The sequence below is a fragment of the Euprymna scolopes genome, chromosome 28 (genome assembly GCF_053919585.1).
Source record: "Euprymna scolopes isolate OS-2025 chromosome 28, ASM5391958v1, whole genome shotgun sequence".
Classification (NCBI taxonomy): Eukaryota; Metazoa; Mollusca; class Cephalopoda; order Sepiida; family Sepiolidae; genus Euprymna; species Euprymna scolopes.
In genome coordinates this window covers 2,745,585-2,769,237 of record NC_136509.1, presented here as the reverse complement: position 1 = coordinate 2,769,237, position 23,653 = coordinate 2,745,585, and the positions used below count along the sequence as shown (strand labels likewise).

General features: G+C 35.1%; 1 protein-coding gene across 1 annotated transcript in view; it reads left to right on the top strand.

Moving 5' to 3' along the window:
* LOC145249431 (uncharacterized) overlaps positions 1 to 23,653 on the top strand; it is a 911,941-nt gene that overhangs the window by 190,605 nt on the left and 697,683 nt on the right. Inside the window, exon 22 of the mRNA XM_080110989.1 lies at positions 19,721 to 19,880. Coding sequence (XP_079967115.1) covers positions 19,721 to 19,880 — 160 coding nt within the window. The remainder of the gene's footprint in view (positions 1 to 19,720; positions 19,881 to 23,653) is intronic.

The window sequence follows — 23,653 nt, the reverse complement described above, 5'->3', positions numbered from 1 at the left end:
CACCCCACACTGTAGAGATCCCTAGATGTAAAAGATCTTTCTACTCCAGTAGTTTCTTCCCCAGAACCGCTAGACTCTGGAATTCCATTCCAGGTCCCTGCTTCCCCAACTGTACTGACGTGGAGAAATTCAAGTGCAACGTGATACGACATCTTGCTTCCCAAATCCCAACATAGTACCCCAGTAGTTGTTGCCCCTGATAGTAGCCCCCTACACCAAAGTGGCAATGTGCCTTGTTTGGGGTGAATATGTAATTTAAAAAAAAATTTTTTAATTCAGCTAAAATAATTTCTTTTTATTTTTAATTTCTTGGAGTAATGTGAGTGAAGCGTTAGCATCTAAACTATCTCTACTGATCGAGTGGATACCAAGTTTTAGTTTCACTTTCTAAGCACTACATATCTCAGCCAATCATAAGTTTAGGATAAAAAAAAACTCCCAAATCACACTTGAAAATACCAATCTATTATAAAAGGGCAAATCATTAAATCTACTTTCTTTAATTGTGGCGATTAATTCACATAACAAATAGTAACATTTCGCTAAATAAAGTCATGATTGTCTCCCTAAGAATTCAATTAAAATCGGTTTTTGAACGGTGATTCTGATCGCAGCACGCTATTTCTTTAACTCAGCTCTATGATGATTATGTTTTATTTTGTTCTATTTCTCAATTTAATACAATGTTTCTTAAGCTTTATATCACGTGAACAGCTTAATCGTATGCATCGATTGCAAATATAAGCCCCGTAGAAATGACCTAAAAACTACGAACGGACTTCGACTTTCATCTTTTGTTCCCAATCAATGACATTGGCTGTCCGTGTTTATCAATGGCGTACACGCTTTTCCACTCCGCACGCTTAGCCCGAAGCCTACTCTTTGAAAACCTACATATTCGAATAAGGTAACCTCCTGTAGTTTGTCTGTGTAATTCCGGTTCATTAACCGACCTGGCAAATCCCACCGACATGGAAATTCTAAGAATCAGGAAAATGCAATCTAAGAATTCGAACAATTAAAAGGAAGGTCGGAAAAGCTAATTCATTTCTCTTGTATCGACGGTTGTTAAATAGACATCTGTATGAAAAGACAACTTTTGAAACTTAGAAGATATTTACTAAAACGCTACAAATAAATGTGCGTTCACTTACCTGAGGAATCGGTATGTCTGTAAATGTGGCAGTTGTATACATTCTAAGCTATCGAAGTGAGATTCTATCTAAATATTGTATGGCGCTGCCAAGATAACGCGGCTATTCGTAAAACTATAACGTCCGACGTAACCTTGCGTATATGTTAGGTCGGTATAAAAGTTTTTGCCGATTTATTCAGAAACTAGCGGACTTTGCTTGCTATAACTTGCTTCCATATGTCCAAGAGTTTATAAATGCCTAGTTTGTAATTTTTTTAGGTTTTTAATATAAAATATGGATCTAACTCGTGTTCAATTTCTTCTTGTGATATTAAACTATATAAATGGATGTGTAATTCTCATAATAAGTAATAAACCGAGGAAGATAGGGCATAGTAATATACGAGATAGCTCAGGATTTCCTAACTAAATTATCTTACAATATATTTATTCAGTATTAGTGTATAAGTATGGACCTTATTCCCTTTCTGTTGGTTAAAGAAGGTAATTTTCTAATCAGCATAGACGAAACTACTGCACAAACGTATAAATTATTTTTAATAATGGCAGAATTACTCATGCAATCATGATTAAGTAATAAAAAGTATGTATAAAATAAATTACAATCGTTAAAAATTCTCGTTTTAGTACCGATTTGATAATAAATGTAATCGTTCGTGTGCCCAACTGGCTTCAATAATCATGTATGAAAAATTATTTTATTGAAAAAGAAGGCGTAATATTAATCTTAATAATAACTGATTATAATGATAAAGAAAAGATGGAATAATTACGTATGGAATTTGATTTTTATGCTCAAGGATATGAGAAGACAAGTTTAAATAACTGACAAACAAACGCTGGTGACTGATACATTTCGCACGGATTATATTGATTGTAATATTTCAGAGTTTTTGTTAACGGGTTCAAAAAATGTAAGTATTTGACGTCCTTACAAGCTTGGGATCACTATTTGTATATAGTTCGAAACATTTTACACCTGACTAAACTTTGATCTACTAAATTAGTGTTGCAGTCAATGATATCTTCGACATATAAGACAATTATTTCCTTGTTCTTAATAGTTTGGACAGGAAAATTAACATTCCTCCCAGAATTAGGATTTTTAAATTAGTTTATATTGTTTTGCGTGTGTGTTTGTTTTTTATACTCAACAAGGCATATCGCCATTTGGACGTAGAGGGCCACTAATTGGGCTGCTGCTTAAGAAAGATGTTGGTTTATGCAAAACGGTTGTCGGGTAGCGTGAAGGGAATGGCAACGTGTAACTGTTCTAGGGAAGAAGCTATAAGCGTATAAAGCTTTCTGCCATTTAGAAACCTTAACAGTGAAAAGTGATGATTTTGCTGCTAAGCGGGTTTGTTGGCGATATGTACGACAAGGGGGTACAAGTGCAATGAGTTCATCAGAGCAGATTCCATTAAAATACTTGTAACACAAGCAATGCTGCCACATCTGGGTAGGAGCTGCTAAAAACAGCCTATCCTGCATTGACAGGTAAAAATATTCGTGGCTTCGCCAGGGATGCTCTTTTCTCTTCCCTGCAACCTCTCTCCCACAGAAGAGACGTTGCGAGGCTGTCTTTCTTTTATCCTTATTTCCATGGAAAGTGCTCGTTTGAGCTCCAATCTCTTGTCTCCTCGCGCCAATCTTTCACGATAAACACCCGTCTAGCTGAAACCACTGTCAATAAGTTTCTCCACTCTTTATCTGTGCCTAAATCAAAACGTAGATTCCATTAACAAAGCTTCTTTCTTAGAACTGCACGCCTGTGGAACTCTCTTCCGTTTGCCTGTTTCCCACCTGACTACAACTTGGATGTATTCAAGTCCAACATAAACAAATTCCTGATGAACCGCCCCCTTAAGTAAGACACTTTATCAAATCTCCAATACTAACGATTACTACGATACTATCCTATTGATTACTGTAAACGCAATAACCCTTATCTCCGAGTGTCTTCCCGGCCTTGATAAGTGGTGACCTCCCTGTAAAAAAAAAAAAAAATTGATAAAACTATTGGCCAGCGTATTTGCTTTTTAATTAATATTTTTCTAAGTTTTACTTTGATTATTGACTTATCTTTGTACACGGAGATTTATTTTAAGTGGGAAAAAAATAAATAAATTGTTATTGATATATAAATTACTACTCCTCCGAAGAACAAAGATAGTCCCGCAATGCGTATTATTTCGATTTATCGGACTACTGTTCTCATCTTCAGTGTCATTTCACAACGTTTCGGTCGGTATAACCTCCTACTTTCTTCAGGTGTATTTTATCGATTCCGGGGATGTTTCTGTTGAACTCGGAAATTTGGATGGAATTTCGAACAAAACCCTTTATTTACTTCACGGAGGTAGCATGCATTTTTCCGTCGGCCATGACAGACTAGAGATCATAAGTAATTCGCAGTTGTATTTTTGAGAATTGAACATTAAACCTTCTGGAAAATATCAGTTTTACAATTGCTTTTTTTTAGTACTCTAACCACTGTGTCCGTAGTCCTTGTGGACAGTTCTAGTAATTTTTTTTTTTTACACGGTGGTCACCACTTATCAAGGCCCAGAAGCCACTCAGGGATAAGTGTTATTGCAAGCACATAACGTTAGTGTGGAGATTTTATGTAGTGTTTACTTAAGGGGGCGGTTCATTAGGAATTTGTTAACGTTGGACTTGAACACATCCAAGTTGTAGTCAGGTGGGAAGCAGACAGATGGAGCAGAGTTCCACAGACGTGCAGTTCTAAGAAAGAAGCTTTGTTCATGGAATCTACGTTTTGATTTAGGCACAGATAAAGAGTGGGGGGAAATTTTTCACAGTGGGTTCAGCTAGACGGGTGTTTATCGTGAAAGATTGGCGAGGGGGACCAGAGATTGGAGTTCAGACGAGCACCTGCCATGGAAATAACGATAAAACAAGGATAGGCTCGCAACGTCTCTTCTGTGGGAGAGAGGTTGCAGGGTATAGAAAAGGGCATCCCCACTAAGCCACGAAGTCTATTTTGTACTCTGTCAAGGCAGGATAGGCTGTTTTTAACAGCTCCTGCTGTTTTTACCAGCTCCTGCCCAGAAGAAGGTCGTAGGTTACAACAATCGAAACGTTATGAAAAAAAAATACTGAAGATGAGAACAGTCGTCCCATGAATCCAAATAATAGAAATAACAAATCCTCGTCCTTAAATTTCAGAAACTTAATAGCATTGCTAGTTTTAAATAATACGAATACCCGTCTTAGAATAGGAAAAAGTTTTTCTAGAAGCGCTTTGATTCGCTTTTCTTATTCCTTAAGATAATAGAACCCAACATGTAATGACACTAAACATTATATCTGTAATGTTAATTTCAATTTTGCTAACTGCAATAATGCACTAAACAATCAGATGCCAATTTCCCTACAAGTACCATCTGTTTCCTTTCTATATTTCCAATTTTCACGGTAGATAAGCGTTGCTTTAGTTTCTTAAATCATTTTAAAAGCATCACAATTCAAAAATAATAAAAGTTGACGGCAAAATGTTGGAGTTATATAAGTTGAGAGGTTCTGTTTCCAAAACATTAACGTATTTGTGTCTTGTTTATTCTCTTAAGATGTCGACAAGACAAGACATTTTGGAAAGGCAAAAATGTTCATTGTCAAGAACATAAAATATTCAATTTAATTTTTAGACAAATCTACTTTTCCGTCTGCATTTTAAATCTGTTATGACATGGACGGACATCAATCAAAATGATATATTTCAGAAAATAGTTTCTCGCAGATAATGTATCTTCCATGTTTGAATATTTTTTTTTCTAAATTTTATTTCGCCCGGTTTTCTCTTTCATATTACACATTTCAATTTTTGTGAATTATTTTGAGAATTTCTGATAGCAGAAAACAACTGTATTTGCATATCGACTAAACTTATTCCCTGTCATTCATCACTGAGCAATGTGTAGTTTCTGTAGTGGTACTACGTTTTCCCTTTATATCTTCTTGGTCAGTTAAGTTACGCAATGTTTTCTTTTTGTCGCAATTCAGTCCCCTTATTTTATCGATCTGAATTCCCCTTACCCCACGGAAAAACTTGCTGTGGTTTTTTATATGACCTCATTGGGAAGATAGAAAAAGCGGGCATATGTAGCAAATTTACTTTCTGAAAAACATAAATGGTCGGAATATGCAACGATATTCGTTGATGCTAACAACTAGCGAATTCACTACATTGATATTTCCACAGAATTCGAACTAAATCGATTTGTTTCCGAATGAAATTCATTAGTAGAGTCGAAGAAAAAAAACGATTTCAATAGACCCGTTATCAGAAAATCAAAAACATTTCCAACATTACTTATCAGAATGTACCTTTCTTTATTAATAAGGATTCATTTTAAAATAACTTAACAAATAAACATCGTTTCCATGTTTTCTCAAATCCTTTTTTGTAATCATTAAAAAAAACGTTTTTTCATTGTTTTGTTTTAAAGGATTTCAGCCATAAATACAATATGTTTTGTGTAGTCTTATATTTTTACAAGTTTCATTCTAAGTTTGGATAGGCGAGTATTGGGTAATATATATATATATGTGTGTGTGTGTGTGTGTGTGTGTGTGTGTGTGCGTGTGTGTGTTCCTTTTGTTATTATCTGCGCCATTAACACACTCGATCAACCAACAATTTCCTAAAGTTTGCATTTGATCCGTGAAACCCATTACATATTATGAATTTTCGTCATTTTTTTTTTTGTAAAATTCTTTTTCATTAAATCTTAAATTTGAGATATTCTTCGAAATATAAGTCATGAAATGATTTTTTTATGAAAATAAGGATTCTATGCATCAGATTTTATAACATTATTTTTTATATTTTAATTTTCGTAGGGACAAAATTGTTAGAAAATCTATTTCTTCTGCCCATTAGATTATTTCCGTTTGTTCAGCTGACATACGAAATTGATTGTGATGTTTTTTGCTGATTATTACAACGTAATTAATAGCAAAAATTACAGTATTAATGCCCAGATGAAATTCTTTTTTTCTTCTTTTAGCCTCTTAAGCCAAACATACAGTATTTTCCAAATGGATTTTGATTTTATTACAAAAATATGTATTCATGCTGTTACATGTAATTTAAAAATTGTCATATGTAGCATTATTTCATGTCGACTTTTTAGCAGTGGATGAATGAAGCAGAATATATCATTGAGGATTTACGCCGTAGTCGACTTTTGATCAGCTTCTTATTGATCTTAGCATTTTGAACCCATGAGACAAACTCAGTATTGTAAACGTTTTTATTTGACACAGCGTTAGCGTGATCCGAATATTGTGTATACCTGTGGTGCCATTCAATCTAGACTCAGCCGAGTAGTCGACAGTCCGTTGTCGGTTAATTCAGTTATAAAGCAGACTCATAGAATTTTCTCAAAGAAAGGAATAGAATGTATTCAGTGTTTTAAGTTTATTTGCTGCATTGCAACCGAAATAAACATTATTATGATTTTTTATATAAAATTAGAACATTTCTCAAAAATGGAGAAGTGTTATTGAAGTTGAATCTTGAAGAATTTTGTAATTCTTGATTTGTACTTGTTATATTTTTGTCGAATGTCGTTTAGAAGCAATGTGTTAACTATTGAAATTTTCAGTTATTCAAAGAAATGTTTACTTAAAAGTAGGGTATATTCTGGACATTTATTTTCCTCGGGAATACGTTATATAATCGCACCTGGAAAATCTTCATCTGTGGTTAAATACGTAGTTTTATTGTTGTTTCGCTGGTGATAAAACTGAGTCAATATGTTTTTCCTGAATTGAACATGTTGTTGCACGTTGGGTTTACTCTCGGGAGTGACTAGAATATCAACCGAGTACCATAGCATAGGACGTTGCTGGCCACTCATGACGGCGTCCAATAAACATACTAAATAATTACTTGATGCTTATCTATGAAATGTTTGCAATCACATGCCAAGGGTTATTTTTTCTGTAACTGTGGAAGTCGTTGAATGGATTGCGAATATTAAAATAGTGTGACATATCCCGAGTTACTCCTGGCCCTGGATATGACCTTAAACTATATCCAGTGGTGAGGCCCCAGCTTGCGATCTTTGGGGACTGTGGATCAATCCTTTAATTGGCATTGCTCCCAGGTCCACTCTGACCCGGAGTGGTAGTACCTGTTAGGGTCCGTACTATGGATTAAATAGAAACCGACTTGAAAACAACAAATAAAAAATTTGGATTCAGCATTAAATAACCTGAAAAGGGTTGATATGCCGTAAAACAAAAACAACCAACCAACCGAGTTAATCCGCTTGATCCTGTCATCCGACTCCAACTAACATTGGGATTATATTAGAGTGTGACGGCATGATGTAAGTTCAATGCACATGTGTTTTTTTTCGGCTGAGGTGAATTTGTCAGATATTCGAAAGTTGTCAAATCGTTTTCGGATAATACCAAATAAGGTGATGATGTATCTGTTTTTATGTCACTTCTTGACTTCTTATACGCGAAACAAAGTTGGACACGAGATATGAGCGATAGTCTATTCTCCAGTAAAATATGAATTCGCCGCTATCAATCATTATAGTCTCTGTTGAGAATACACCACACTTGGCTATTTTCAATACAGAGTGCTGGCGTATCATTTTGAGCTTAAAAGTATACGCTTCTTAGCAAAAGCAGAAAATTGCCGTAACTAAATTACTTGACATTACACAGGCATGCTGTTAAAATAGGACTATTTTGATTCATATGGATACAGTTACCACAATCAGAATGCTGGTTATAAAGGGCAAGCTACTCGAGTTTGATATACTATTGACATTGACACTATTAAAGAACTTGGCGTTAGCATCAAGTACTAAGTTTGATAAGACACAACCCATTCGTACATCACTTCGTATGAACAAAATTAATTTTGTTGCAGAATTTTGACGGGCGGAAGGGGGTGTTGGTTGCAACATGATAATTGCAGGAGAGAAATTAGAAACTCATATTTCTGAATATCGGATAGGATTCAACGGAAATGTGGCTCCTCTTATAGTGTGGGCCGTGATAGAGGCTGTGGTAAATGAAGGTAAGAAGATAAGATCAACGTCGACGTATATTGATAATATATACATGGTGGATTGATAAAAATGTCGTTATTTCTAGGACGACATGATTCCATTTCCGTTTTATGGAGAACGGGTTCCTTTTTTTGTTGTTGTTGCAGGCCATCTACTAGTTGGGCAGTTGTGTACTAATCCAAAGAGAGACAGGAGCCTACTATCATGTCTGAACGTGACAAAATTTTAAACGAGCCAGTTCGGAGATGCGCCAATGTACAACTCATGCCCTCTACCGATCCAAGTTGCCAGCACCCTCAAATTGCAAATTCGGACAGTTCAACGTTTGCGGGCACAGCTCAATGAAGTTTCCGATCACGGTTAAGGTCTTTGGTGTGGTTTCAAGTAAGGGTCACATCATGCCATCTCACGTCTTCGAAGTCGGCTTTAAAATCAACAGCAAAGTGTTCTAAAACGTATGGTGCTCCCCTGGTTTATCAGGTCTTCGCTGGCAGATCCCAAAAGACTCTAGCTTCGCTTCAGAAGGAGTTCTACGACTTTGTACCCTTCTCTCACTGACTTTCTTTCCCTCGACCTAAACCCGCTTGACTACTTTTTCGGTCATATATCGGGAACATCACAAACATGACCTCTCACAGTACCAAAGCCAACCTGATCGCATCCATCCGTCGAATAATCGCCGAGCTCCCGACAGCGCTTGTGGAAAAGTTATTCTCCTAGTTCTGGACCCGTATCGAATCAGTGATTGCGGCTGAAAGCGGCTACATTGAATAGAGGTCAACTTTACTACATAACCAAGTTATCTGAATTGATTTTTGGAATAAAAGTTTTAAAATCTTAAGGTCGAAAAATCTACCAATGAAAACGTGACTCTGCAGAATCAGTCAAGATCTGTACAATACAAGGTGATGAAAGACTCTGAAAACTGCGAACTGATGCAAGTGTGCTTGGATTAAAAGTTTGGTAGGAGCATGCATACAAGTATTTCTTTCTTCAAAGTTATTTCGTGACTGTTATTTTTTTTTGTTATAAAATTTAAACATCTGCTTCCAAGCGATTGTATTCACAGCTGGCAAAAACTTTGCTTTACCGACGACGAGATGGGGGTATAATAATTCATATACGCTGGTTACATGTATGCACGTATGGATAATTGAGTGTCGTGCTGATATTTTATAGTTTTCACTCACTTTTAATAAGTTGTCGAGGTGTCATGGCAAGGCACAAAGTTCCCTCTCTCTCTACGGAGTTATTAACTGAGAATCAGCTGACATCATTAGTGCTGCTTTTATGTAGGAAACATATAAAGACTTTGGACTGAGAATTGATCATTATTTGTCTAGGGAAATCTACTTTTCCAGTGTAAAATCAAGATTAGACTTGAGGACAAAGCAGAAAGTCGATCAAATCACTTATCTATGCATCTATAAATATGAGAATATTCTCAACCTATATACTCAACGAAGCATTGATTGACAGAGTTGAAATTTAGTATATAGGATATTCAGATATGTCGAAAACTTTTGCATCGCTTGTTATCAGGATTAAAAGCTGCTAAGGGAGTAGAATTTAAAATTTTTGCGTGCGAGTTATTGGATTTTTATCTCTTTGCTAACTGTTTCACGAATGCGCATACGGAAATCGGTCTCATTACAGATTCCTTATATAAAAAATGAGTAAGTTTGAAAACACTTCTACAAATCCTGTCATATCGTATATTCCTTACTGTATTTAGATTTTAATTTCGATCATAGCTTCAGTATTTCTTTTTTTTTCACTCACAAGAAACTAACTGTTTAGAAAAAAAACGAGAATAATCGTATACAGTATTGAAAAAAAAAAGTCCAATGTGAACAAGTTCTAATTGAATCGTCCCCCTAAGTAATCCAAGTTACAAAATTCCCACTGTTTACTATGCTAAAATCACAATGACTAATGTATACCTATTAACCCTTATCCTTGAGTGGCCTCTGAGCCTTGATAAGTAGTGACACCCATGTAAAAAAAAAATACACATGTCTCAGTTTCTTTATGAATTAAAATATAATATTATGCGTTTTTCCCGACCGGGCAACGTCGGGCATCCTTCCAGTTTTTCTATTACTTTTCTATTATTTGTTTAAATACACGAAATATGATAGATATAAATCTTGTCACATCTCTAATTAGTCTATGTTACGTTGTTGGTTCAGAAATGTAGATCATAAATATTTTAGTTCTTGTAAAATATAATTTAATAACACGTAAACATTAACAGTAATTAATAAGGTTGAAATATTACAGTTTTTTGTCTTTTAATATTTTCTTGTTCTTCGATAATTAAAAACTACAATCAAAATTGAACACATATTTAGTTGTTTTTCTATTTATTGCGACAAACTCTATTGAATTAAATATGAATAATCACTTACGCGAATGCTACAACAAAATAGACGTAGTTTTGTGTTATCTAACTTTTATGTCTATTTTAAAAGTTAAAGAAATTATAAAAGACTTATTTAAATCGACTCTTCTATTTAAATCAACTCTTCTATTTAAATTAACTCTTCTAAACTATAAAAGAAACAGCGTAAAGTTCTTTCATTCACAATTATACGTTTGAGCTAAATAATAGGAAATCAATAACAATCGATAAACATGGAAAATATTTCGTTTTTTAAACCTTTTGACTAGCGTTGGCCGCTATTCAATAATAATCAACCAATGTTTTCACAAATCCATATCTTTTTATTGTAATCGAAATCAAATGAATTGATTGCCGTCTTTAATAAGGGCCCCATCGTTTCACATGCCTTTCGCATCGATTTAGTTCACAATACATAATAGCCTACATTGCACTGTAGAGAACCTAATATTGATTTTATGAAATTATTTCTTATATATAATTGCTTGAATTCAAGTTTAAAATGCAAAATCAAGTATCGTACTTACAATTGTGCTTTAAGCAAACACTCATTTCGAACGCGCCCCTGTCATATCAAAGAGACTGCCGCTGATATTATATGTCGAGCCTTTCGGCTTTTGTTTATAAAACGTCTTAAATGCACTTGTGATTTTTTAATATCTAATGCGTTAACTTTTGTCAAAATCGACAGTTTCTTCTTTCATCGGATTATTTCGATTATCGATTATCGATTATCGATACTGTAGACATTCCGAGAGAAAATTTATCTACGAACACTGCCAGATACGTATAGTATTTTTGTGTGTCACTAAATAAAAATCGACCCACCCGTTTTGGATCCATAGGAATCGAACTCTCAAATACACAGAGAGAAATAAAAATAGAGATATCCTGTGTTTGCAACGGATATGCCAAAACGCTTTGTCTTTTTGTGTTTCCCTAAACTGAACTATAATATAAATAAGTAAATTTTATGACTCTTGTGCATTTTAAGTTACCATTGATAATCATTTATTTTCAGACAAACAAATAATGTGCAAACAAATAATTATCAGTAAAATATTACGAAGTGCCCAAATAAGTTTCAAGACATTTTGTGTGCAGACATTTAAAACTGTTGTAGACTTTTGAGAATTTTGCATGTTATTGCTACATATCTTATACGATGACAGACCAGTTTTTTTTTCAGGTTCAAATGAACAGCTACAGCAGGAATTGGAATGCACCATACTAAAGCCTGATTCTCACAGCTGATGAATTTTAAAATATGCAATCTGGACGTGAGCACAGTTTAGAAGAACGATGGCCAATACAATCTTGCTTTAATTTTGGCAAAGTGCCATATAACGCTATAGAATACTTCAGACTGCTTTGGGCTATCTTGCATGATTCAAGCATCAGGTTTTGAACGGCATAAGAGATTCAATGAAGGCAGGAACTATGTGAGGGATGATGAGAGGTGTGGTAGGAGGAACGAAAGCACAACATTATAGTTTATTGACCAAATAAAATCATTAATGAAAAAGGACCGTCGGGTTGTACACCCAATTATTCGCGAAGAATTGAAGATGCGCAAGATTTGAGCGAAGTATATCCCATAGCACCAGTACACAACTCCATCTTTGTCACAGACTATTTGACCAAGATAAGCACCAAGATAGTTCCTCACCCTCCATATTGTCCACCTCTTGCTCCCTGTGACTTTTAGTTATTCCTTAAGCTCAAGTAAAACGAATAGGCTGTCGTTATGCGAGAATTGGGGAGATAAAAGAGGCTGTGATAAGGGTCATTGGCACACTTGCACAAGAGGAATTTCATGGGCACCCAGATATTGTGGGAACGGTATAAGCCAATTGCAGCCGGGGGAGATTACTTCGAAGAGGACTAGAGTTTCATGCGTGTACTATCAACAAAAGTGTCCTAACGAAAAAGTCTCTAAGACTTACTGAAGGCATCTCGTAAATGCACAAATTTCAGTTTTATTATTGAATACTAGGTTTATAAATCACTTACTGACAGGTTTAAAAGAAACACAATACAGAGAGAAATTGATATCTAATGTCTAATATTTTATGTTGCTTTTTCTCTGTTTAAAACATTTCCCTTGTAATGTATCAGTTTTGATTCTTGATAAAAGAAAACTTAACGAGAGGAAAAAAAATTATATCCAAGAAGTTGACTTATAAGTTTTCAATTTAAAAACAAAATTCAAAGAAGGTGTTATCGAAATCAATGCAAATTGTATAGAAGTTAAAAGAAAATGTCGGAAGTTAAAAAAGAGCAAATCGCGTCGGAGACGAAAATCTTACGTTGTTATCGCTCCGTACTCGGAAATGTCAGAGATAACTGCAACCCAGTGGAGGCTGACATTTACCCCCCACCAGGAAACGCGTTAAAGATCACCCTGATCAGTAAAATATAAGGTGAACGAAAACAACAAAACAAAACCGTTCTAATATCTAAGCGTATCGTCATTAAAAAAGAGTTTTACTTTTTCTTGGTTTTACCGATTATTATCTGTGACGTTATTTTAAATTGGCGGGAAGTGTTAGAGATTTGAAAAGTCACACAGTGCGTACGTATGAATATATAACTGGAAGGGACAAATATACGCGATCGGTGAGAAAACTATAATTTTAAACTTGAGCATTACTAACGAATAAGTGCTATTTCAGATTTAAAAATGACAAACTAGCTAACCTGTTGTTCAACCGACTTCCTTCGAAGGAGGAAGTTTCATGGGAGAATAAATTTCGCAAGCAGTCTCCATTCTTATTTATATCCTTATTAGGGGAGATGGCGATGTTAGGCTTTTGTATGAAGGTGTCGACGTTCCCCTACATATAGCGTATGATATTCTCAAATCGGCCATCCATCTAGTATTCTCAAATTGGTCACAAATATTGTAATGACAAGGCTGTACGTTGCTTAAAATCGATAATCTTTTAAGAACTGGTGTGTCGAAATGATTGTGCCGTATAGCTAAAATCTTCTAAATCTCATCATGACGGTTCAGCAAACTTTTTCAAATTTAAGCATAGCAAAAAACGAATATGATATTTAGAACTTGCGTATGACAGACCAATGGAGGTAATAGATAAGGGAAGCGTGACAGACTAGCTAAAGTGTTATTTAACACGTAAGAATGGCAGACAAAACAATGCTCTATTTGAAACCTAAGAGTGCTATTTTATACCTAAGCGTGATAGACCAGTGCAAGTGATATTTTAACTGAAGCATGATAGAGCAGCGAAAGGGCTAATTTAAGCATAAGAATGACCGAACAGTCAAATCTTCTTTAAAAGCGATTATAAGCTAAAGCGTGACAGACTGACAGGAAATATTTCACACTTAAACTCGACAGACCAATGAACCGATATATTAAATGTATCTAGGACGCATCTAAAATATGCACGACAATTCCATATATGTGTTCAGCGATATAGAGTACGTTTCAAAGAAAACGCTGACACACTAACATACATTTTTTGTACATGAAACCCACCGTTTATCAAGGCCCGGAAGCCACTCAAGGATAAGGATTATTGCGTGTACAGTAATCAATGAGATGATATCGTAGTAATCGTTAGTAATGGAGATTTGATAAAATGTCTTACTTAAGGAGGTGGTTTATCAGGAATTTTTTTATGTTAGACTTGAAGACATCCAAGTCATAGTCAGGTGGGAAACAGACAAACGGAAGAGAGTTCCACAGGCGTGCACTTCTAAGAAAGAAGCTTTGTTCATGAACTGCACGTTTTGATTTAGGCACAGATAAAGAGTGAGGAAAATTATTGACAGTGGTGTCAGCTAGACGGGTGGTTTTCGTGAAATATTGGCGACGGGGACCAGAGATTGGAGTTCAAACGAGCACTTGCCATGGAAATATGGATAAAAGAAAGACAGGGTCGCAACGTCTCTTCTGTGAGAGAGAAGTTGCAAGGAAGAGAAAACGGCATCCCTCACCAAGATACGAAGTCTATTTTGTACTCTGTCAAGGCAGGATAGGCTATTTTAGCAGCTCCTGCCCAGATGTGGCAGCAGTACTCCATCCTTAAACGTAATTGGCCTTTATATAGATAGATAATTGCATCAGTAATGAGATATGTTCTGGGCGGTAGATGGATCTTACCATTTTTCCAGCGACCTTGGCAATAGACTTGATGTCCGTGTTACATTTCAGATCAGAAGTAAAGGTCAGAAGCTTGCTAATACATGGAGCCTCCCCAAGACGTCCATTTCAATTGATGCCAAATGGGGATCAGAGCGTTGATGATGTAAAGATAGGAGCTTTGTTTTAGATGCATTAAAAGTAACCAGACACCTTCTCTCCCACTGTACCACGCGCTCAAGGCCCGAGGAGAGAGAATCAGAGATAACTTTTTCAATGACGGCTTATGATGTGTAGCCATAGATGGTCGTGTCATCATCATAGATGTCAATAATTGATTTAAATTATTTATATACTGAACGCAGTTAAAATCTTCCGGTTGATAGTGATCGGTCACCAAATTATTGTTTGTGAGATGAAGAACACATGCCAACAGTTATTTTACAGAGATGTTTCAACAATATACGGACGAGAAAAAAGTAAAAGCAATACGAGGAAACTTAAATGTAATATCTGTTATAGTAGTTGTGTTTGAAGGCTATATCAATGCGGATCGTAGGAAACACCGTAGACACGATTTAGTATATAAAAATTATTAGGACTTTTCTAATAATTTTCAGTTATATTACGTTGATTTTCCAACATAATGTTTCGCACAAGATGGTTGGTGTTGATGTCCCTAATTTCGAGAGTAGTATACCTTCTTCGGTGTGTGTGTGTGGGGGGGGGGTAAAACAAAATAAAGCAAACTATAACATCCTTCACGTTTCTTTTTACATTTGTTAATCCACATTTCTCATAAACAAACCTTTCTGAAGGAAACAAATAAGATGAACTTGAGAAAGCTAATGTTGATGCGAATTGATACAGGAATGGGAGACGGAAATGGAGACGGTTATGAGTGCGTTAGTGATAGAGAAGGCTTGGATTGAGCAAGAAACTAAAATAAGACGAGATAAAAACGCTCCACTAGGAAAAATAAGCAATGAATTCCGTCTCACTAAGCGGGTTCGACTTGTGCCTGTGTTAAATGAAAATTCAAAGCGGTATTTAAAAAAAAAATAAAAACATGCGATGCAAGTAAAATGATTTGTACTGGTATTGCCAATTCTCTTACAGATAACAAATACTTATTAATGCGTAATTGTTTTACGGACCCTGGCGCGAAATAAGAGGGCATTGCATTCATAATAAATGTTAGGTTAAAATATTTAAATGGAATACAGACACAAAGAAAATGTACACTAAAGTTGCGTTTGCAACGTAAAACATGATGCTTATAAAATGCCCCTGTTTTTTCCATGGTGCAATGATGAACTAACTGGTATATTTTGACACACAACTTCAACAGCACTTAAGAAATGGCAGCTCATGTTTGTAAATTTGCTGAGGAAAATAACAAGAAGGATTTAATCAGAAGAACAGGACGACCACTTAAATGATTATCTTCTGCTCATCTCTCATTGACCAGAGCGCGGACGAGCGTATGCAAATTCCGAACTGTGTGCGAAATGATGTCACGGTTTGTAAAAAGAAATTTTTTATAAGGAGAGAGATCACGCTTGAGAGCACTCTGAGAACACATCCGAGAAAAAATCCGGGAGTACGTTCGAAAATACGTTCGCGAAAATGTTCGAGATATCTTAAGAGGCGTGGATTACGTTCGAGTTGACCGAGATCAGATAGAAGGCGCATGATAACGTGAGAGAAGACGATTACATTTCATTCCAGGCTATTGTGCACCAGACGTATCTCATATTGTGAAGCAGACGTATCTCAGCGTTCGCTCAGCCCTTGCCAGAACATGATGTCAACAGTCAAATTATGCCGAGCGTTGCCGATAAAATCATAACAAGTCTACGTAAAAGAAAACAGCAAAATAAATAAATGCCAAATGTAGAAACCGAAAACAAAGCAAACCGACTAACCGTAATTTGATGTTTTATTATTCATTTTCTTTTAATAATAGCTGTCAATAAAAGGTTAGAAAAATCAAAAACAAAATAGTTTTCTTTTTTTCTAATATTTATCCAAAAATCATCTGCTAGGCGCGCACAAGCCGCCGCACTGTTGTAATTCAGCGCTCCACGTTTATTGGCTGATCAACGTGTTAGGTAAGACTGCAGTAAATCCCGAGCTATTGCTTGGTTTAATCCGGCTGTTGACGTCATATTCCGACTAAAGCCGAGCGAATGCAGAGATACATCTGGTTCACAATATGCACTAGTATATATTTGGGAAAGTACACAGAAAGGAAGGAGGTTATTACAAAAAAAACTGAGTTGAGCTATTACCTGTTTTCTGCTCCATGTGATGTATTCCTCTACACTTGAGAGTCCCCTGTGTGAACGTGGGTAACGTTAAAGTTTCGGTGAAGCGCCACATAAAATAAACACCTTCTTACAATATCCTATATTAAAATAACGATAAAAGTTGCAGTTATTAGTGTTGTTCACCTTCATTCATTCGTTCTGAATAGATGAAGATGATTATTTTTTGCTTTCGTTTCTCTGATGTCTTTCTAATTAGAATATTTTTCTAGGAACACATCGTGTACGTACATGAGGTACCAAGTGAAGAGTACTAACGTCTCTAAATGAAAATGATCTGTTGACCAAACTGGGTTCGAACTTCATACCACCAGGTTATCAGTCACTGCCGTTAACCATTACCGAGCGTCACCTGCATATTAATGAGCATGTTGTCTATGTCACATAGTCTTTTAGGAATTAAGATTAGATATTTTCAATTTCCTCCCACGTGCACGGTGTCTTTTGGGGCGGAATAATAAATAGAATAAATCTATAATTCAGATTTATTTTTTATTATTTGAAATGATCGGCAATTGTGTGTCGTACAAAGGTTTTATGACTAATGTATGGGCATCCGACGAAAGTACGTTTTGGCTATAATGTTAACAGTGACCCCGTAATATATATTCTAGTGTTTAATTCAAGAACAAAACAAAAAAAGATGTTTGGATATTTTTTTAAATAATGATTTTCGTATTGTATTCTCAAAATGTGGCTTACGTATAAACAAGAATTTTGACCCTAAAAATGATGTATTACATTACGCTAATTATATGCTTTATTTGGCATAAAAAATTTATTCGATCTGATGAGCCTGCTTAAGGCCTGTATAAATATAGTTGAAAAATGATCAGTTACAGTTATTTAATTACACGAAACAGCCACGTTATTTATGCACAAGCGAGATTATAAACTTCTATCCAGTAATAGCTGACTGGACACAAGCAAACTACCCCCATTGGTTAAATAAAATATTCGATTTGAAATTCAATAATATATTGCTGCGAAACATTGTTAATGAAAAAACATCAAAACAACATAATCCTGTCTGCAGTTTCCTCTTCTATAGACTTTTTTTTACATGGGGTCACCACTTATCAAGGCTCGGAAGCCAATCGGGGATAAGAGTTATTGCGTGTACAGTAATCAATGTGATAGTATCGTAGTAATCGTTAGCATCGAAGATTTGATAAAGTGTCTTACTTAAGTGGGCGATTCATCAGGAATTTGTCTATGTTGGACTTGAAGACATCCAAGTTGTAGTCAGGTGGAAAACAGCCAAACAGAAGAGAGTTCCACAGACGTGCACTTCTAAGAAAGAAGCTTTGTTCATGGACTCTACGTTTTGATTTAGGCACAGATTAATCTATAGACTTCCATGCGAAAGTATGACGTATAATGATAGCTCAACTGATATGGTCACATTAATGAACTGAAATGCTCCAACTGAAGTGTAAAGAGCTAAAGTTATTCGGAGTCTGGGGGAGAAACTATTGGAGTAGAAGGTTTTCTTACACCTAGTAGTTTCTATTGTGAAGGGGTGGGACTTAGCTGCTTGTCGAGTTTGTTGGAGGTATTCACGTCGAGAGGGTACAAGTGCTTTTAGTTAGCTGAAGCCTAGATGACAGTTCAGGACCTATTAGATTAGCGACCCTCTTTTGAACCGTGTCCAGAAGTGAAAGACAAGTAGCAGATGCACTAGTCCAAATGTGTTAACAGTGCATCAATACATGAGCAAATGTTGGCCTTATAGAGGTATTTCGGGCTTAAGTTAGTTATTTTTAAGCAACAATTAGAATTGTCTCCGATCTGAGGATCTTTAGTTTTTTGTTGTTTTATTTATTATTATTTTATTTATTTATTTGCTGTTATTCTAGTTTGCTGGGTATAGTTTCCTTGATGTGACATAGGTGCAGTAATTTTGATGAATCACAGTCAATGAAATTTGTCTCCAGACTAATAATTCAGGACTTCCCAAGGCCAAAAGGCACTCGAGGATAACGGTGAATGCGATTCCCAGTTGCATGTGCGCGTAAGGTCATAGCAGCATGTCATATAAAGTATCGAGCACAAATCACAATTTAATAGGGCAAAAATTACAATCGAAGTAACTTTTTATTTTAGTATTTTAGTTCCGTAACAGTAAATCTTGAGATGCTGGAGTGAAAGATATTGCTTTGTTATAGCAATGGAGATAATATTCCAGTATATAATCTGATTGGAGTTAAACTTGAATGCCTACTAGACACTATCCTCGAGTGTCTAAGGTCTCTTTGTAAAGGGGTTTGCGAGAACAAACTGCACGAAACTGGATACTCCACCAGACTAGATAAATTCTTGTTCTGCAATCCAGTAAGACCAAGAGACCAAAATGAAAGATATACCACAACGTATGAAAATGGTTAATAGGGAAGAGGAAAATTATGTTCTTAATTTATTTACTAACCCAGAGTTCGATAGATAAGGAAGTTTAATAGAACATTCGAATACCTACGTAGCTCATATAGAGTTCAAGTGTTTGCCCGAGGTTGTGGGCCTCTTGATTTCTGAGAACTTCGACTGAAGTAAAATAAAACAACAAGATGATATATGTAAAGTGTATTATATATGTATAACAGCGTTTCATATATATTTTAAATAATCTCAATTAAAAATTTCTAATTTTCATTTATTTTGCAGGCTGACGATATACGGGTTCAAGGGCACGGTAAAATCTCTGCAGTCGGCATCTATTTGTACAGTCAGAATTTAACGGTCGACGCCCTGGGCATTATAGGAACTGAAAGTCATAACAAAATTTGTCACACCGGGCAAGGATTTTCAGGCTCCGCTGGCTCAGGTGAGAATTGTTCGTTTTCTCGAATATATTTAACTAATCTCTTTTATTTAATTGTACTAGGTGATTATTTTGGACTTTAAAACTTATTTTAAAATGTCAAATGATGTAGTAATTTAGAGTTTTTTTTTTTTTTATAAAATTTTTATTATAAATTACATTTATTTATAAATAATACAGCCGTTAGGAAGCCCTATGATAATATTTTATAATGAATTTTAGTTTAAGTTTATTTCTTAAATAATAACGATTTTTTGTGTTATATTCACAAAATATGGCTTCGGTACAAACAAGAATTTTGACAGAAAAATGATTTATTAGTATATGGTATTTTAATTATATGCTTTATTGGGCATACAAATGTGTTCGGTCTGATGAGCCTGCTTAAGGATTGTATAATTATAGTGGAAAAATGATCAGTTCCAGTTATTTCATTAGACAAAACAGCTATTTTATATAGGCACAGACGAGATAATGCGATTTCCAATGTGTAATTTGCAATGATGTCTGCACTGATATATTTGTAACGGATGTGGCGAAGCGTCAGGTACACGATAGCAGTCAAAATAAATTTTATTTCAGTCCGCAATTTACCGTAACAACTACACACACAAACACCAACACTCATATAATGCACACACATATATATATATGTGTGTGTGTGTGTGTGTGTGTGTGTGTGTGTGTGTGTGCACCAGCATGCCGCCCGCCGTTGCCCAGTAGTAAAATAAGCTTAAATATTACATTTTAATTTGGATTTTGGATTTATGATTATACAGCTTATTCTCTATCGATTATTATATTGTACCTAATGTATAGTAGTCATTTCAAATATTTAAAAAAATACTTGTGTTTTATCAGCTAAAATCGAAACTTTAACATGCAGCTCTGAAGCCTTATCCGTTTGAATTTGATCTAAATTCATATTTATACAAAAACTGCAAGAGCGACTATAGTTTAACGTATAACTTTTGATTAACGCATGCGGAAGAAAAAACTATTATGAGAAATTTATTCCAGGCCAAGGTTATTTTAATAATTTTTCACACTTTTAGCAGCTATACTAAAAACCAAAACGAAAGTGTGTTACAGGTCCAACTACCCTATATATCAAACTTCAACTTTGGAGACCCAATATTCAAAGAGGAGTTTGGTAGAGACTTTTTAGGCGCGCACGGACAAGAATATATATATATATATATATATCCTTGTCCGTGCGTGCGTGAGAAATCTCTACCAAACTCCTCTCTAAATATATATATATATATATATATATATATATATATATATATATATATATGCGTATGCTGGAACATTTTAATCTTAAATTCCACGCAATTATACAAAATATATTCGTAAATTAAAGATAGCGTTAGTGAAATAAAGCAATTAAGTTATAACAAACCATAAATTGTTTTAAAAAGTAATGAATTAAAAAGTAATGAATTAAAAAGGAATGAATTAAAAAGGAATGAATTAAAAAAGAATATGCAAATATAATTAAACTTCATGTAGTGGCTCGCATGTTCATAAATGTGTATATTAAAAAGTTCGTTTTAATAACACTGCTCAACAACAAATTTGTTGTCAGCTGATGAAGGATGAAACTGATGCGCTGATTCCAAAAGTCGCATCAGTTTTACTCAATCAAACAACATGTCAATCTTTTTTTTTTGTTCACATGTAAGCATGTGCGGGGCATTTTAGAAGTTGTGGAGGTAAAATGTCTTGTCGAAAGAGTTTTTGGATTCGAGATGATTGTTTCAATGACTAGAAGTATTCAGATCGGATCGTAGGCTATTCTGACTAAAAGGGATCAGCTTGAAGTCATAAAACCTCGAAATCTTTAAAAAAAAAACAAAAAAAAACTGGTGCTCAGCATACATATAAGAATAGCTCGTCTGTGCGGAAGAATTGGTCCGTTGCAAAGAAAGGAACGCCATCAACGATTCTTTGGTGGACAGAAACAAAATACACTTCCGACTGATGCACATCAAGCTTCGCTAAAGCAGTTCGCCAAGGCCCTGGATATGAATGGTGACTGCTTCATTTACTTGTGCATAGCTTTTTCCAGGATTGAGCATGATGAAGTTGAAAGCTGACATCTTTGACGGTCCTCAGATTCGGCAGCCGGTCTAGGATCTATCGTTCGAAAACTCAATGAACGCAGTGAAACCTGGAGCGTAAAAGGTATTTGTCCTAGTTCTGAAGAACTTTCTTGACAACAATAAGGCCGGCAACTATGCAGAACTTGTCAACAACATACTGACTACTTTCAGAACCTTGAGTTGCATTATGATCGTTAAGATGGACAACCTATTTCCACTTATGGATCGGTTTCCTGAGAATATGGATCAATGACTGACGAGAAGGTGGAGAGATTTATCAGAACTTACAAGATATGGAAATCAGGCACCAGAGTTGCTGCTTCACAGCCATGATTGAAGACTACTGTTGGGATCTGACGAGAAAACTCCTACCGCTGAAAATTCCAGGAGTTCAAAGAAATAGAGGTTCAAGCTTTGAGGTTGAACAGTGGTGAAACAACATGCAGTTTACGTGTACTCGCATTCATCAATGATCACCATTCAGTTTACAGTAATCTGCGTTTCTAGCGGATAATCACTATGTTATTGAGAATACATTGTTTCTCTTAAAAACATACTTTTGGTGATATGTTTGTACTAAAATCAGCTGATAATGCCCCAAACTGTAATCGATTTTATCACAAGATTTGATTTTTTTTTTTGTTTTCAAATCAACTTAGCACATAAACTGAAGCAGTTGTCATTTCCCGATTCAAAAGTTCTAGAAATACCCTTAATCAGTTGCAGAAATCTAGACAACATTCAATAAGGAAACATGTGTTGCCCAGTGTTAGGTTTTAATAGAAAAAATAGTCTTTTAATATTTATGTAAGAGCGTGAAAGAACTCGATTTTGTAGGTATATAGATATATGCATATATAATTATAACTTATGTGTTTCGTAGCGATGAAACAAGGGAACACCGTTGTTGTATATAAATTATCTACCTAACTGGTAGAAAGTTTTTTTGCGCGTAAATACCAGCGTTAACTCTCTCCTTTTGATTGGTCGAATTCATATATATATATATATATATATATATATATATATATATATATATATATATATATATATATGTTTAAAGAAAAATAGAAAAACCGAATGAAATTATTAAAAAATCAACGTTTCGTCCTTGTTTCAGAGGACATCTTCAGGATGATTGAAATAAAAATGTAAGAAAAGAAAAAGTCATAGATCGTGCGAAAAAAGACAGTTTTTAAATCCTACCCATGTCGGGAAGGACAAATATGTGTGCGTATCAATATTTGTCCTTCTCGACATGGGTAGGATTTTAAAACTGTCTTTTTTCGCACGATCTATGACTTTTTCTTTTCTTACATTTTTATTTCAATCATCCTGAAGATGTCCTCTGAAACAAGGACGAAACGTTGATTTTTTAATAATTTCATTCGGTTTTTCTATTTTTCTTTAAACATAACGTCAACCACCGCTGGTATATTTTTCATTCCTTATACATATATATATATATATATATATATATATATATATATATATATATATATATATATATATCCATCCGCCCGGCGTTGCTCAGTTGTAAAATACGCTTAAGTTTGAAATTGTAATACATCCAGATTCTCTATCGATTATTGTACTTACCCAATATATAAAGTAATGATTTTAAAATGTAAAAATAATAAAATGACTGGGTGCTATCAACTGGAATCA